Below are 16,943 nucleotides of genomic sequence, written 5' to 3'. Positions count from 1 at the left end.
TTACAACTGGGCGGAGCTGGCCATGACATCACGGCCAGCTCCGCCCAGTTGTTATTGTTTAATGACAGATCAGCGTCCCCTGGTCATTTTGGGGGCACTGATATGTCATTACAACTGGGTGGAGAGAGCCGAGAGATCATGGCTGGCTCCTCCCAGCTGTCATTTGCATGGGGATCGGTCAGCTTTGGCCGACCTTTCTCCACACTTCGGCTGTCACTTCGGCTCAGTCGAGCTGAAGCATTTGCCTCTGGCTCGGCTGAGCCGCTCAGGTGCTGTACAGGTTATTGTGAATAGCCCGTACAGCAGCCCTTGGGTTCAACTGAACCGCAGGGCAGAGGCGGCCAAAGAGAGCCGAGGATCAGCTGAAGCTATGGCTGAATCCTTCGGCTCTTTGGTGAACAACCCTCTTAATGTTATCTTCAAGTCAACCTGAAACATTCAGAACTTTTAGAAGTAAAAGTCCAGGCTAAATATGAAAATTCTTCAGATCCTTTGTTAGCATGATTTGACAATAAGGGGGTTATTCACTAAAGGGTGAAGAGTTAGGAGAAGTGAACAATCTAGGACAACATAGCTGAACTGGAAAGTGAGCTGAATTGGAGAATTGTTCCAAGTCAGCTATGTTGTCCTAGATTGTTCACTTCTCCTGCCTTCTCCAAACTCTTCACCCTTTTGTGAATAACCCTGTAAATGATGTGTTTTATATGCCTTAACATGCCCCATTTTAATAGGAATTTCTTCAGAAAATCCACTATGTAAGTGCCCTCCAGAATGGGTTTCCACAGTGCTCTTGTAAAGGACTACATGCTGTTGCATGAATCACCTAGATCCCAACTAGTATAATATAGTTGCTGTCATACAGAACAGATCTCCAGTTTTGTAGAGAAAAAAGTAAGGGCAGGGAGATCAGGGGAATTCCAATATACTCTATTATGACTATATACCTTCATGGCCTAAATACCCCAAACTCCAGACCAGGGGTACCCATTAGGTTGATAGCAATCTACCAGTCGTTCACAAAGCTACCGCTGATAGATCGTGATCGCAAGTTGGCTCAAACTCCAAGCTCTCTCTTGCAGTGCTAGTGTGGCTGAATGTGTTGTAGGCTGCAAATGGGGAGGGATCAGGAGAGAGTTGTTCCCAGCCAAGAGAGAGAGCAAGGAGAGACAGCCAGGAGAGAGAGTGAGGAGAGACAGCCAGGAGAAAGAGCAAAGAGAGACAGCCAGGGGAGAAAGAGAGGAGAGACTGGCAGGAGAGTGAGGAGAGACAGCCAGGGGAGAGAGAGAGGAGAGGCAGCCAGTGGAGAGAGGGAGGAGAGGCAGCCAGTGGAGAGAGAGTAGAGACAGCCAGGGGAGAGAGAGGAGAGACAGCCAGGAAAGAGAGCGAGGAGAGACAGCCGGGAGAGGGAGTGAGGAGAAACAGCCAGGAGAGCGAGAGGAGAGACAGTCAGAAAAGAGAGTGAGGAGAGACAGCCAGGAGAAAGAGCAAAGAGAGACAGCCAGGGGAGAAAGAGAGGAGAGACTGCTGTTTCTAAAAGCTGTGCAGGGAGCCTGAGCCCTTCCACATCTTCCCACCTGGCTCTTATCACTATCAGTCTCCACCAGCACCACCCCACCTCATTGATTGCGTGCAGCACCTTCCCCCTGCTCCAGGTGGCAAAAAGGTTAGGGAAACCCCTAGTTAGAGGCTCTATATTATTGTCTACGTCCTAAACTCTACAGCCCTCTAATCAGGAGCCTGAAAAGGGCAATCAAAGCTGCAATACGCATTGGGCAAATTTTGTTTTATTCTAAAACTCTATCAGGCTATTGACATTAATACAGGACATATACAGACAGGAAGAACGTACTTGCACTGGCTGACAAAATCTGTCAGCACCTCCCTCATCTTTTCTTCTGATGCAAAATCTGAGATCTTGCTGAGCTCTTTCATGTGTTCTAACGCCTCTCCCTATAAAGAAAATATTAAATGTTAGCATTGATTGCTTATTGATATCACCAGGCGATCACATCACAGTTGCAATGATAAGTTTGTGTGTCTGCACTGTGGCAGATGTCCAAGAAGTTGGTAAGTAAGTCAGGGGGAGGTCAGTTCACTGAACCACACTGCTTCACCTTGTGCTTGGCCTGAGCAACCTGTCCACAAGCAACACAAGCGACTGGGTTCATTACAGGGTATCTAAACATAAAAACAAAATGTAATATATTGCAAATGATTGGGTGTAGTGGCGGCACTAGTTTTCTTTTTTTCAGATTTTTCCCTTTATTCTCTCCTGGAATCTTATGAATAACACACTTCCTGTTCCTTTGTGTCTACACTTTTGTATCTTTGGAGGTAGCAATATTTACTTTCAAAATAAGATGGAATTAGATACATCTTTGGGAAGATCAGAGATGACTGGGAGAGCTAAGAACACTTGGTCCTGGCTCTTTCATGCATTTCTATAGAACCCATTGTTGAGCCTGCGCACTGCAGCATGGACGCCCAGAGGCAAAATGGGGGGGATTCATCAAAACTAGAACTAGAATCTAGAGACGTTGCCCATAGTAACCAATCAGCTTATTTGGTTAGTTTGTTCAGTTAAGCTTTGAAAATGAAAGAGAAGCTGATTAGTTGCCATAGTCAACTGCTCCAGTTTTGATAACTTCCCCTCAATCAATGTAAGCACAGCATGGAGGAAAGCCAGGCAGTGGAAAGCAGGTCCCAGCTGCATTTTAGGATTGTGTGGGGGGCATCATAAGAAGGAAGGAGGAGGCTATGTTGGCCTTTATGCTCAAAAGTCCTGCACAGAGAAGGTACAATAGTGTCTTAGTAAGCCAAAAGCAATTTTGTGTACATCTCTGACCCTGGTGTTTCTAAGGGTTCAACTTCCCCCAACTCTGCTGCTAAGCCAGGCCTCTGCTCTCATCCTAGCGGTTGTGCTTTGTACAGATGCATGTGGAATAAAGTTTGAAATTCTTTGGAAGATTATCGTGTGCTGGTTCCACAGTTTTTGAGCCTATTACTTATTTGTGCACCGGATGTGGATTGTGGGGACGCATGATAGGGGTAAGCTGTGTGTTTTCAGTCTGATCCTGTCCAATAAAAGCTCCTCAAAGGTGTCTAAGGACCTACCTTTAGCTTACGCTCAGAGTAATGGAAGTCAAGCCTTGACTGAAGTTCTAACCTTTCTACGCTCTGCCCAAAACTAAAATAAAAAAATGTTGTTGACCTTTAAAGGGTCATGTCATCCAAAAGTGGTATTAAAGTAATGTGGTGGAGCCTGGTGGACTGAATCTACTCCTGGCTTCTATAGATTGGGGGATCTCCATGTCGTTCCCAGCTCTGTTTTTTTCCACCTACAAATTTTGGCTATTGTGTGTTTTGGGTCCTCCTGTTACATTCGAAATAATATAAAATAAATACAAAATCCAGCAGGTATGGTGGGAGCCCCTATTGATGTCTAGAGCTGATGTTCAGAAACTGGAAACTCAGCGCAGAGATCTCGCCAGTAGTCGCTGATATAAGAAACGGCAGTTCCTTTAACTCTCCGGCAGTTTGTTCTCTAAGTGGATTTCAAAGTAAAGTTTTAGAGGACTCTATTTCTTTGTAGCAGGTAATTTTCAAGATAATTGCACTGACCTTATACATTCTGCCTACACTGTTCTGGATATATCACCCACCAAATGTCTTGGAGGCTTCCAGCCCTGCGGTACTATATTAGTTATATTATATACCAACTTAATTGGCTTGATACTCATAAACATTACCAGTTTAATCACTTGACTTAATTCATTCATGTTCCCCTTTCCCTTCAATTTGGTAGAAAACATTACATTTTCACTTTATTAGGCAGAAAAAGTGCCGCAGTCATTGCAAATCAATGTGAATACTGCAGAACTGTACTTTACAGAGTTCCCAGGGAATAGTAAGTACAAGTAGTTAGAGCTTTTATGATAACGAAACAACACATTCCAGCTGACCTAAAGGATCACTGTACTCCGTATTACACAGTATAAAGGGGAATTCCAGCATGTACCATGGCATTTTCAAACAAAACAAAAGTGCCTCACCCGCCATATTGGAATATAAATGTTCACTAAGTAAAGCCATAATCTAAGATCTAAATTTCAAAACCATAAGTCCATTGGTGATTCTAATCTGCAGATGTACATCCATAGTCATGGCCGGATTTCCCACAAGGCCAACCAAGGCTTAGCCTTGGTGCAGCAGGGAGTAGAGGGGCAGCAGGGGTGTGGAATTCCTATCTCCTGATGCCCGGGTAGGTAGTTGTTTTCTACATTGAGCCCTGCTTTGGGCAAGCAGGGCTACATGTACAACGGGGAAGCCGTTGCTTGTTTTGTACAAGTGATCTTGGGGACATTGTATCCAGCCTGCAGGTCTGACATTCTCTTGGGGGGGGTGTCAGGTAGGGGGGTGCATTTAGGAACCTGGCCTTGGGGCAGCAGAGAGAGTAAATCCGGCCCTGTCTATAGTACACCTGCTTACTCTGTTTTCACCCACCTCTTCCATCTTAAATTTATAAAAGTCAATACTTTTGAGAGCTACTGGTTGGCAAGAGTTCAGAGACCAATACCTCGCAGGAACAATGCTTTTAGTGGTCAGGATCTGTCCACATTCTCATGGAGAAGGATGAACTGCAACGATCAGCCTTGAGCCATTGTGATCGGCTGGTTGTTACTTAGCAATGCAGCTCAGGTCTCTTCGGTGCACGCATGCCCTTATAAAGAGTGCTTAAACAGACTGCTGGACATTGTCTCTATCTGATCAAAAGGTTAGTCTGTTTGTTCATGCCTGGACACAGGTCTGTCTGATTTTTGTCTGTACGTTCATGTCCTGGGTTATTCTTGCAAATTGTTTGGACTGCATTCATACTCATCTTGTTGCTGTCTATCCTGATCATTGGCCTGTTATCTTGTCAGTGGTTGCTTTGTCTAACTGTCTGGAATCTGGATTCCGTTTAGGTTGTTGATTGGTTTTGTGTGCATGCACCATTTTTGGGCTGTTAAAATTGATATCTATAGCTATACGGCATTGATTTAAAGGTATTCCCTGCCTCCTGAAAGAACATTCCTTAAGATTTAGATGACCTTCATTAAATCAAGGTACCCCCAAAACAGGGCATATTCAACAGACCATCAGCCTAATGACTCCTAATGGCTACTGTGTGCTGTTGCTCTATCTGTCTGAGGACTTACACCTCACTTGTATTTGTTATGCCTGTTAGACATCCATCAACCTGATGACAGAATTAAGCCATTACAAAGATCAAAGCCCAAAGGAGGATTAGAAGAGTGCACCAGCTAAAAAGCCCCCATCACCGCCTCCATCCAAAATAAAAACAGTATTGTGTGTAAATGATATGCATTTATGAGTACTTACCAGATGCTCGGCCATTTTATGGAGCACGTTGGACGTGTACAGCCTGAATGTCTGGTCGCCCCAGGTACTTTTCACATAGATGCATGACTTTTTTTCATAAATTGGCAAGTAGTGATAATTCCTGTAGGACATAACACAAATTGGAAAGGCATTGTAAACCAGGGCTGTTCCTGTCATGAGGTAAGGTGGGAGTGTTGTCTTAGGTAGAGTCCTCTGAAGCAGACATGAGATGAGGCTTTCATTTTGGCTCATTACCCCCAGCTGTATTGTGACAATATTGTGACAATCACAGGAGAAAGCTTGGAGCGGTGGCTACTGTACAACACACACAGGGATCAAGGGGAACAAAAGTAGCCCCCCTCCAGAAGGAAGGAGAGCGTCAGCACCAATTCAGAGATGATTTGAGGATCTACAGCCGAGTGACACTCAAACAAGATACATTTTTGTTAATAGTTAAAGTGACATTAAACCCTCAGATTTTTTAACATAAACCAATACTGTAATGTGTGCCTTACTGTAATCCATGGTAGTTTCCCTTCTCTTTGCTGCTCTTCTTTTTAAATCCTTATCTCTTCTCATGCTGGGGGAGAACTTCCCTTTGCAGCTGAGTGCCTCTTCCTGTAGTGCTGGCTCAGGTTGTGAACCTACACACAGACACCATGTATCCATTTCAGAGACAAGGCAGTCTGCTGCAAAACAGAAGTTCTGCCCAGCATGAGAACAGATACAGATTTAAAAGGTAGAGCAGCAAAGAGAAGGGAAACTACAATGGATTACAGTAAGGCACACATTACAGTATTGGTTTATGTTAAAAAAATCTGAGGGTTTAATGTCAGTTTAAGGTACTTTAATGCAGTTTTAAGATTTAACTCCTGAGTGTAATGTCACTTTAACTGTTTTCTTTTATCTGTCTGGAGTCCAACTTTAAATGTATGCATCGGTTGTTTTATCATTTACCTATTTCCATCTGTTATGAGAGGTTTTTCTGGAGACGTCACTGATTTATATGACATTGAGATTTCATGAGAGACGTTCCCTTCCTCAGCTTGCAGTAACGGGGCACTTTCCAAGTCTTCAGGATCGGACGTCTTCTTTTTGCTGCCATGTGGTGATACCCCATCAAGAACATTTCCATAATTACCTGTAAGTACTCCGTATCAGTGAAAATTGCCAAGTATTTGCCATAATTACATTATTTCAGCAGTAGGTCATTTCGGTCATTTGTGCAAAGAGTTAGAACATGTTGTGAAATCTCTGCAAGCAACAATGCCTACTTTTATATGTGTGCACCCTCATTACTGTTCTCAGGGGCATTCTCATATTGTCAAGTCACAGGTGGGACTAGAATTTGCTGCAGATGCAGTCTGTAGGCTGCCCAAACCAGCTGCTATGGAGTGTGCCTGCAGACAATGCAATCTCTGATGAAAAGGGGGCACCCTTTAACCCCCAAAATGCATTTGCTATATTTTCAGAACTAGTCAAACTGTTTTAAGGGAATACAACTTAAAATTTCGGGTGTGGAGGTCCCAGGGGTGTCCCTACACTATTCCCTGCATGAGGCCGGGGGTGTGGGACGGGGATGATGGCAGTGGATGTGGTGGGGCACCAGCCAGAGCATCCCGCTCAGCTTCTAGCAGCCAGTGATGTCAGTGAGTTGGTGGGACGGCGGCCAGAGCATCACAGGTTGCTAAGAGCTCTTAGCAACTTGGCACGCTCTGGCTGCAAAGGGGGTGGCAGGCACACCTGCTGCCCTTCCCCCCTTGTGACCCAATAAGATGACGTGTGAGGCAACTGCTTCAGGCTGCCTCATTATACGGACAGCTCTGGCCAGCACTGCCACATGTGGAGAGGAAAGAGTCCTCAGCCCTATCTAACATTCAAATCACGACTTCAAGCATGCACAGGATTTGCTCCCAGTGGCTAAAAAAAAGCAATGGAAGAGTGAAGGGAAGGTGAATATGCACTGTTGGCGGTGGGGGTGGGGGGGGGGGGGCCCTGTAGCTTTCCAAGTTCCAATTTACACACATGCAACAAAAATATTTTCTACAAAACCATCAGTTCCTTAAAGCCCAATTGAACTTTCAGTTTAAATCACCTAAATACATTCCATGTGCATCAAAACAAAAGGTACTCAATGTCTTACTGTTCATTTTCTTTCTAAACAGCTACAGAAAATGTAAGACTGAAAATATTTTTTAAGTGCCTGGAATATATTTAGCTGATTTAAACCAAATGTTCACGTCGGCTTTAAATGAATGCTACTGTTTAAAAAGAAAATACATCTGTAATATTTACTCACCAACACTGGCTTCGAAGCTTATAGGTTTATCGCCAATCTTCCTGTCAATTAGGGTTGCCTCAAAGAATGATCCAAAAAGAAGAAAGTCTTCTAATTGTTCCTCATGTATCTAAAACACATATACAGCAACATGTCATTGGGATCTTATTCATGCATCTGTACTGTAGTCTGGTTGAAGAAAATCTCCATCCACTATTGCTTTGGAAACTTCCTACTTTATCTTTCTGATGCCTTCCTGAAGTACACCATGGGTGAAAGCTCAAGTACACATCAAGTCATTGAGGTCTATGGGCTGTGGCATCTATTGTAGTTGTTAAACTGAAATGTATGGGCATGAGAAGTCAGCTTGAGCCTGTGCTCCTCTGAACTGGGAAGGAGCCCCCGTCGATCATAAAAGGAAGCTCCTTCCCATCACCCAATCAGTTGCTGGTGTTGAATTCCTCTCCCATAGGTTTGATGTAAGCAATGGGATGGGAAGTGATGTCATTGACCTTATATGGCTACATGCCTATAATTGGTAAATTACATCAAATATCAAAAATGATGTCAGCATAAACATCCCGCCATTGGATGGAATTGGCCATGGCACTTCTTTGTTCAGAGGAACTCAGGTTCGGACCGGACGCAGTCCCAACCTGTACTCATCCCTACTCAGTAGTCGGCTTCCTCAACCTCTTACAAATGTTTTCATTGTTGAAAGGAAGAAATGTAATCCTATTTACAATAGCTAGAGATGTTAAAATGATATTGACTATGACACTACAGATAAACAGTAAAAGAATAATAACCTCAGGAGGGACATCAAAAGGCTCTACTTCCACCTGGGTGGAATTAGTCTTGTCTGCAGCAGCCGCTGGTTTAGCTTCCTCCTTCTCTCCTTTCTCTTTCCCTGTCCCTTTGGAAGACTTTGAGTCCTTCATTGGAATTTTAATGTCCTTGATAATTTTAGAGAACTTTGATTCGTGTGCCCCTCCGGAGAGAATCTCTACAGCAATCTCAATGAGGATTCTTCCTCTGAATGAAACTCCTTCTCCATGACCTTCGTTGAGCTCCTGGTGATCCTCCATCAAAGTGGTATTACGAGGAGAACCATATAAGTTTATCCAGGCTGGACCAAATGTAGGTAGGAATCCTGGCATGGAAAATAAAAGTCTTATGGTCAATAAAGTTCCCCTGCAGGATTCGAACTTCAGAGCTTCCACCTTTACTATCTAAAAAGGAAGGATACTCCTTGTCACCTTATTTATAGTTTACTCATTCTCTTAGGCCTTTAGCTACAACCCAGGACCAGATTTGCCATTAAGCTCACTAAGCCTGTTCCTATAGTCAACATAGGCACAAGATGGTGTAAAGTTATCAGAAGCATGTTTTTTCCCCTACAATCAGTACAAATAATATCATCTTATCTCTATTATATACATTGTCACAATATTTTAAGCTACGTTAAACCAATAAAACAAGAAAAAGTTACGTATAAAACAGGTAATTTTACAATTGGGCACCAAGGGTTCGGTGTCTAAAGGCTCCAGTAATGGAAATCCCATTATGGTTCTACCCCTTAAAGTAACTCTGCCACTAAAATAATGATCAATGTCTACAGTATTGAAGGAAAAGCATCAGACGAAGATCCTGCAGAATCCAACATTTTGGAGTATTGGATATCTGGTCCCCTGTTTCGCTTTGTGTTTTGTTCCGCAAGTCATGCATAGGGGTTAGCAGGATGAATTTTCAGTGTGCAGCAGGGGGGAATTGACACTTCTGAAAGTATTTTTCTGCAGGATCTTCAGTAAGCAGTTTCTCTTCAATACCGTAGAAATTTATGACATATGCATTAGGAGAGGTGAATGTTGCTTGTCTTCTTTGCAAGGAACAAATTATTTTAAATATTTATTTTGGCGACAGGCAACTTTACCCATGACATTGCAACCCATGAGCAGCACTTTCACATGGTTTAATGTCGGTCTTACTCAGTCTTTCTTCGTACATGGCCATGGAAGCTAATGGTGCTATATACACTGTATCCTAAAAAAAAAGTCACACACTCCAATATTTTCGTGGACCACCTTTACCTTTGATACAGCATGCATTCACTGTGGCAACATTTTGATAAGCTTATACAATATCACAACATTTCTTTCCACAGAATGAATTCCGTTGCATTACATTTTCACCAAGATCTTGTAGAGATGATGACAGAGTCGGACCTCTGTGTGAAATCTTCTCCAGCACATCTCAAAGATTCTCAAGGTCTGGACCCGGTGGTGACCAATCCATGTGTGAAAATTAGTCTCATGCTCCCTGAACCACTCTTTCACAATATGAGCCCGATGAATCCTGACATTGTCATCTTGCAATATGCCCAATGTGCCATCAGGGAAGAAAAAGTCCATTGATGGAAAAACCTGGTCATGCAGTATATTCAGGTAGACAGCTGACCTCATTTTCTGAGCACATAACATTACTGAACCTACACCTGTTATCCAATGGAAAGCTCTGACCTATTTACTTAGCTAAATTCTATATTGTTGACTTGTTTTTTTTCTTTTTTGGACAGGCAGTGTATCTAAATAAATTAAAAGACTTTCTCTTTGTTTAGTTTTGGATAGAGTAGCGATGGAGACAACTGTCTAAAAACGTGATTTCCCCTACTTTTTAGATATTTTGTGCCACATCATCTAGTTTCTCTGGCCAGGACCATATTCCCATTGGAACACACAGCATAAAAAAAGCCTATGGAGAAACTATGACACTGCTCTTAAAGTCTTGCTGCTCGTCCTCCCACAGGACAGATGCGGGCTTGTTCTGACTCCCACACACAATGTCCACAGAAGAGTTCACTGCACTGCAAGCCAATAAGCAAAATATATATTCAGCAGCAGGGTCTGTGTACACATCACACACCTCACATCAACTCTGCCCCCTCTGGTGTGTTTGACCTATGGTAAACTTAATCAAAAGGGTTGAGTTGAGGTATGGTATGTGATGTGTACACCGCATGCTGAACTTTCTGGAATGAATACCCAGCAATCTTCACAGGAACAACCCTAGGGGCTTCTTTTTGCCCAGAAAGAACCCCTAGGGTTAAGCTTCAGATACCAATCTGGTAAGATCTACACCTTCCCCACTAAATTCAAACCTTAACCCTTCTCTGACCTGTTCTGCCGCCTAGTCATGCAGACTTCTTATCCATTTTGTTCTTCTCCAGGTTTCCGGTAATGATAATAATAGCCAAGTTAATAGACAAGTTGCTTTATTTTTTTAGCCACTTTTGAAATTTTACAGGTTACGGGTTCTTGCACATGGGCCTATCTTCCCGACATTTTTTCCCTATCATGGAGCCACAGGTGTTGTGTACAGCCTCTCATAGAAGTCAAAGGCTGTGTCTGCGTGGTTTCTGTCCTCCATGAGACCTAACACACACCAATGTAAATTATTGAAGACTCACCTTTGTCCCCATCTTGCTCGTCAGAGATCTTCTTCAGGTCTATGAAATGAGTTGCCAGAGCCACGTCATTCATACTGCCCTCATCCCACACCTGGATCTTTACTCTACGACACAGCGGGGGGAACATTTCTTTAAATACAATCTGCTCGTGCCACACCGGCACCGCTGTGTTCTTCTGGGCTGTGGTCCGACCCTGATATCCAAAACAAATGGCCGCTTCATTAAAGAGTTGACTTATAATCATTCTATGTGCAGTTATATTCCAATTGTCTTTAATTGTAATTTAATTGTAATTGTGAGATCCATACATGCCTGAGCTCAGCATGATGGTCATTTTTAGGAGGAAAGGTTATGGCAGCCTCCATACTCTCCCAGTCTGGGTTTTTTTTTTTGCAGTTCAATATGTTCTCTTCCTCAGCCTCTGACTGGACAGTGAAAGGAAAAGCAGCACACTTCTGAGCTCATTTCTCACTATACTCTCTCCTCCTTTCAGCATGCTCTAGTGCACACCTAATTGGCTCCTTGTGCTAATTCACACTCTCCCAGTCTAGGCTCAGCTGTACAGGGACTGCAATAGGCTGATGCCAAGTCAAATTCAAATACTTACACTGTTTTCATGTAAAATACATTTAGTGATGTATTAATATTTACAGAGCTGCATCAATCTGTGTCTTTTATATCTGACTGGAGATCAGCTTTAAAGTGAGACACATTGCACTCTAATTTGAATGCCAACATAGCAATATACTTCTATTTTATAACATGTCATTGTTCCAATGTGTGCCATTTACCATCTGTCCTGCAAACATGACAACCACATACGGGTCCACGAGGTCCTTGTCATCCCCCATAAATGCTTTGGTGACATTCGCCATAATACTGGAGTTCATCTTCGGTAGCCCCTCGGCTCTGTAGATCCTCACATAGAACCGGGCCCAGGGCCTTTCCGAGGGGAAACCTTTGGGGATCAGCAGGTTCCTGGCCGACACAAAATCAGAGATATTAATCAGGATCTGCGGTGTGAGGTTGTTACTAAAGCAGATCTTTCATTTTAATGGAAGGTCTGCTTAAAAGTTGACTTCTCAGTATCTTTATAAGTCTGCAAGAATAGATTCCTGGTATGTCACAATATACAGCTACAGTATAGTTTTTCAGAAACGCTCCACATTTTATCATCAAAAGACTCCAGTCCATTGACTTTACCTAGGCTGAGATGATCACGTGATAATGTTGCCCTGATGAAGGGACCCTGCGCGGCCCCGAAATGTTGGCTTCTTGACGCATGTGACGTATCAATGTCTATGTATTCTAACCTTTGTAAATTCATCCTCATAACTGAGGTCATCTAACCCATTTAATAATTTTGTTGCCCTTCTCAAAACTCTTTCTAGTTCAAGGACATCTTTCCTAAAGGGTTGGTGACCAAAACTGAACCCTAGATGAGGCCGAACCATTGTTTTATAAAGGGGCAGAATTATGGATTTATCTCTAGACCATTCATATAAGAGAACATTCTGCTAGTGTTGTTAGCTTTGCACTACATCCTGTTTCTAATTCTGTGATTTACAAGGACCACAAAATCATTTTCCATCACAGATTCACCCAGAACAGCCCATCCGAAAAAGATCAGGTTCTGCTTTAGGGCAAATTTACAACTGTGCAGTGTGTTAACACTAGACATGTGCGATTCGGTTCGTTCTGAATCAAAATTCCTACACATTTTCCAAAAAATGGACATTCTGACAAATAAAAATTTCCGAATCCCAATGCATCAGAATGCGTCCGAATCCAAAGGTCCGTTTCTGAATTTCAGATCCCGTCCGAATTTCGTTCAAAAACTAAATTGAATCGGACATGTGACTTTTCTGGCCAATCAGATGTGTTTTTCGGTTTTGAATACAAATTTTTGTTACGGCAACATGGGAGCCATATGGATCCGGATTTCTGAATTGCATTCGGGAGCTCCCAAATGCCATTCGGGTCTGGGAGCCTCAGCTTTAGTAATACAGTTTATGTACATGGCTCCCACACCCAGGGGCGTATCTGCCGCGAGGCAAACAAGGCGTTTGCCTCGAGCGGCAGATTCCGGCAGGGCGTCTTGGCAGCCTGAGACCCTGCAGAGCCCACCAGAGATCCTTCACAGCCCACCTGGGACCCTGCAGAGCCCACCATAGATCATATAGAGCCCACCACAGACCCTGTAGAGCCCACCTAAGATCACAGCCTGGTGGGGTAAATTTAGTGGGGGGGTGGTGGGGCGCCAGAGTTTTGTCTTGCCTAGGGCAGCCCCAAACCTAAATACACCACTGCCCACACCCGAATGGCATTTGGGAGCTCCCGAATGCAATTCAGAAATTCGGATCCCGAATGCCATTCAGGTCTAGGAGATTCAGCTTTAGTATTAACATCCTGTATATGGTTTTCTGCGGTAGTTGTAACGAATATCTGTTCGTAAACTTTCGTCCGAATCCGAAACCCGAACCGAATTGCATTTCAGATCCGAATAACGAAATACCCAAACTGAATTTTTCCGCAGCTTACATGTCTAGTTAACACACATTCACATGCATTGCAGCGAGGCAGCTGACTAATGCACCAGAATGCCCAAAAAAGGTGCATGAACCATTTTTCCAATGCTGTGCATTACAATGTCATGTTGTGTGTTGCCATGCATTGTGGTGGTACATTGGGAAGGTGCTTTGGGGTGCCATTTAGAATGAAAGGCAACACAGCCCACCAACACACATAACATTTGAATCCAGGCTAAAAGTACCCTCAATAGAGATGCCTTTAAAGAGGAATTGAACTCTGGAAGCTGTGCCCAGAAATGGCAGGGAGAGGACTAGTCACCAGTATTACGTGTGGCCTTTCCTGCAGCTTATTTATTTTCCCCATTACTGACCTACCATGCCTCATTATTCAATGTGTCTCTGTGTAGAGGTGGCCAGCTTAATAGAGGCAGGGCTTTGCTTCCTCAAGGAGAACGGTGAGTAGCACAGTAGTGATATCACCAAATCTCACTTCATATCTCCTGAAATTAGCAGAGTGAGAGCAATAATTCTAGGGCCAACATTCATGTTTAACTCAACACAGATGACCTATAGGGGCTTTTAAAAAGTCGCCTATGGACAATTTTGGATACCTTATTTTGTCCCCATTTCACAGGTGAACACAATTTTTAAGCTTGGCATGTTGGTTATCTATTTACTCAGCACAACCTCCACTTTTATATTTTACAATATACTACTGGGTATTATACCGTGTTTTTGTGCATTTAAGGAGATCAATGAGGTGAGTGATTTCCACTCATCCTCATAGTTAGTTTAATTGTCACACATCGGCTCTATCACATGTCGGCTTTATAGATCGGGAAGTGATCAGAAACATGCCGCCGGGCCGCTCAATTTGCGATCGTCTCCCTGCAGTGAGGGGTGACTGTCAGTCACCACTCTCCACAGGGATTCCCCCACTCCCGGCTCCGATCCTCCCACGCTGACTGGAGGAACGGACGGGGGAGGGGGCAGGCACAGCTAGATAGGCAGAGCCCGCTGTCAATCAGCCAGCTGGGGGGATCTCGACAGTATTGTCGGGATCTGTCCCGGCTACGGCGAGCTCGATATATAGCGAGCTATATACTGAACTTTGGGTCACAGGAGGATGTTAGAATAGGTGACCCTCAAGAGAACTATGGGATAGGTTACCCCACAGTTCTCTTTTAAATTAACTTAAGTGTCATTTTTACTGACATTTTGGATTTGATAAAGAGTTGCACTAATATTATGCGGTATAAAAATTTGCAGCAATAGAAGGGGAGATGAAATCTCTATAGTGTAGTGAGCGGAATTCTCTTCTTAGACACTTGTCACTGAAACAAGTGTTATACTTGAGTTCGCTGAACACCCAAAAGGAAGCTGTGGGTGCTGGTCCAATCAGGAAGCTGGTGACATAATTAACCTTAGATGGCCATATTAGCTTAATGTCATTGACCAAATATGGCCATGTGACCATATAAGGTAATAAAGTCACCCGCATCCTGCCCCTTTGCAGCTGCATGGCAGGGAGTATCCCGGCCGCGACAGATTGGCACTGACAGCTTCCCCCCGAAATCAGATTAACTTGAGTTTGGCCCGAACTTGAGCTCATCCCTAGTCACCAGGACAAGCAGATAGGGTGAATCTCCCCAGCCTGTACACAAGGAGATATAATAACCTGACAGGGGAGCTAACATTCCCTTGCTTTATCCAAAACTATAACAAAAGGTTTTGGTTTTAGATATCCTTTAAATGGAGCAAACCAAAAAGGGCGCAACACTAGGTGGGCTGACTAACCGGGTCGAGCGACCCAGGGGAGGTGACAGGGAAAATCACGTGACAATGGATGCAAAGGGCGAAAAACCAATGAATAGCTGAGAAAACAAAAGGAGGAGCACTTACATTTTAAATCATGGGACCAGAGGATGGACGGCCGGTGTGAAGGATCGGGTCGCCCGTGGAGTCTATCTGGAACTGGTGTGCCGGGAGATGTGCATCCACACAGGGAGTGGAGACTGTGGACGAGGGGAAAAGGGGGGGAGAGGAACCACGAGAATGGGGACTCAGTCCGTGGCCCGCTATGTGAGTCCAGGGGCTAAGTAGTTGTGGGAAAGAATCGGCGGTGTCAGAAACAGGCTGAACAGCTGTGGCCGCGGCTGTGGATCGCGCTGCTCGGTCATATATATATATATGATATGTTCCTTCTCGAGCTTGAAAAAGAGGTATCACTCCTCGAAACGCGTTGCTCACTGCCCTTCCATCCCGCCACTACCCTCTTCCTATCACAGACCCCACTGACAGCCGACAATTTTTAGTCAACGGCTCCCGCACACTGCCCCAGTCTGCGCTGACGGTGACCGAGCAGCACGATCCACAGCTGCGGCCACAGCTGTTCAGCCTGTTTCTGACACAGCCGATTCTTTCCCACAACTACTTAGCCCCTGGACACACATAGCGGGCCACGGACTGAGTCCCCATTCTCGTGGTTCCTCTCCCCCCCCTTTTCCCCTCGTCCACAGTCTCCTCTCCCTGTGTGGATGCACATCTCCCGGCACACCAGTTCCAGATAGACTCCACCGGCGACCCGATCCTTCACACCGGCCGTCCATCCTCTGGTCCCATGATTTAAAATGTAAGTGCTCCTCCTTTTGTTTTCTCAGCTATTCATTGGTTTTTCGCCCTTTGCATCCATTGTCACGTGATTTTCCCTGTCACCTCCCCTGGGTCGCTCGACCCGGTTAGTCAGCCCACCTAGTGTTGCGCCCTTTTTGGTTTTTCTGTTTTTGGTTTGCATATCCACAGGCACTCCTCCTGGGTTTCAGGGCTGCACACTATTTAGGGTCTCACATTTTTTACCCCCTCAGTATCACTACAAGAGCGCTGTTTGTACGGTTTGTGCTTTAAATGGAGCAGTGTACTGATCATTGCGGAGCGATTTAGGAATTTTGAGGGAATCTCTCTGAGATGAAATTAGAAATTAGAAAGCAGACAAATGTTATTTACAAATAGCTCTGTACCAAATGTAGCAAGCTTCACTTACTTTTCTATTTGTTCCTCTGCATCACTGACTTTCTGCGAAGACTGAATGCTGTCTCCTTTGCCGGCCACACTAATGTCACATTTCAGGTAACCCTTGACGCCCGTCCTGATGTCAGAGGGATCTGTCAGAAGGCCCCATTTGTCACTGAACTGGTGTCCTGAAAAATAAAATAAACGTATCACAGCAGTGCAAGATTTTATTTAAATATTTAAGTGATCTATTTATACATATATTAATATATATTAT

The 16,943-nt window shown here is 44.1% G+C and overlaps 1 protein-coding gene across 1 annotated transcript in view; it reads right to left on the bottom strand.

Moving 5' to 3' along the window:
• Window positions 1–16,943, bottom strand: part of FER1L6 (fer-1 like family member 6) — a 136,036-nt gene that overhangs the window by 72,405 nt on the left and 46,688 nt on the right. The window contains exons 8-15 of the mRNA XM_018562214.1: window positions 16,698–16,854; window positions 11,918–12,104; window positions 11,127–11,319; window positions 8,470–8,813; window positions 7,682–7,790; window positions 6,340–6,523; window positions 5,383–5,503; window positions 1,850–1,950 (exon numbers count right to left, since the gene is read on the bottom strand). Of these exons, the coding sequence (XP_018417716.1) occupies window positions 1,850–1,950; window positions 5,383–5,503; window positions 6,340–6,523; window positions 7,682–7,790; window positions 8,470–8,813; window positions 11,127–11,319; window positions 11,918–12,104; window positions 16,698–16,854 (1,396 nt within the window). The remainder of the gene's footprint in view (window positions 1–1,849; window positions 1,951–5,382; window positions 5,504–6,339; window positions 6,524–7,681; window positions 7,791–8,469; window positions 8,814–11,126; window positions 11,320–11,917; window positions 12,105–16,697; window positions 16,855–16,943) is intronic.

Source organism: Nanorana parkeri, unplaced genomic scaffold (genome assembly GCF_000935625.1).
Source record: "Nanorana parkeri isolate BGI_ZX_2015 unplaced genomic scaffold, ASM93562v1 scaffold566, whole genome shotgun sequence".
Taxonomy (NCBI): domain Eukaryota; kingdom Metazoa; phylum Chordata; class Amphibia; order Anura; family Dicroglossidae; genus Nanorana; species Nanorana parkeri.
The sequence above is the reverse complement of the archived record's forward strand: the minus strand, read 5'-3'. Positions and strand labels throughout refer to the sequence as shown.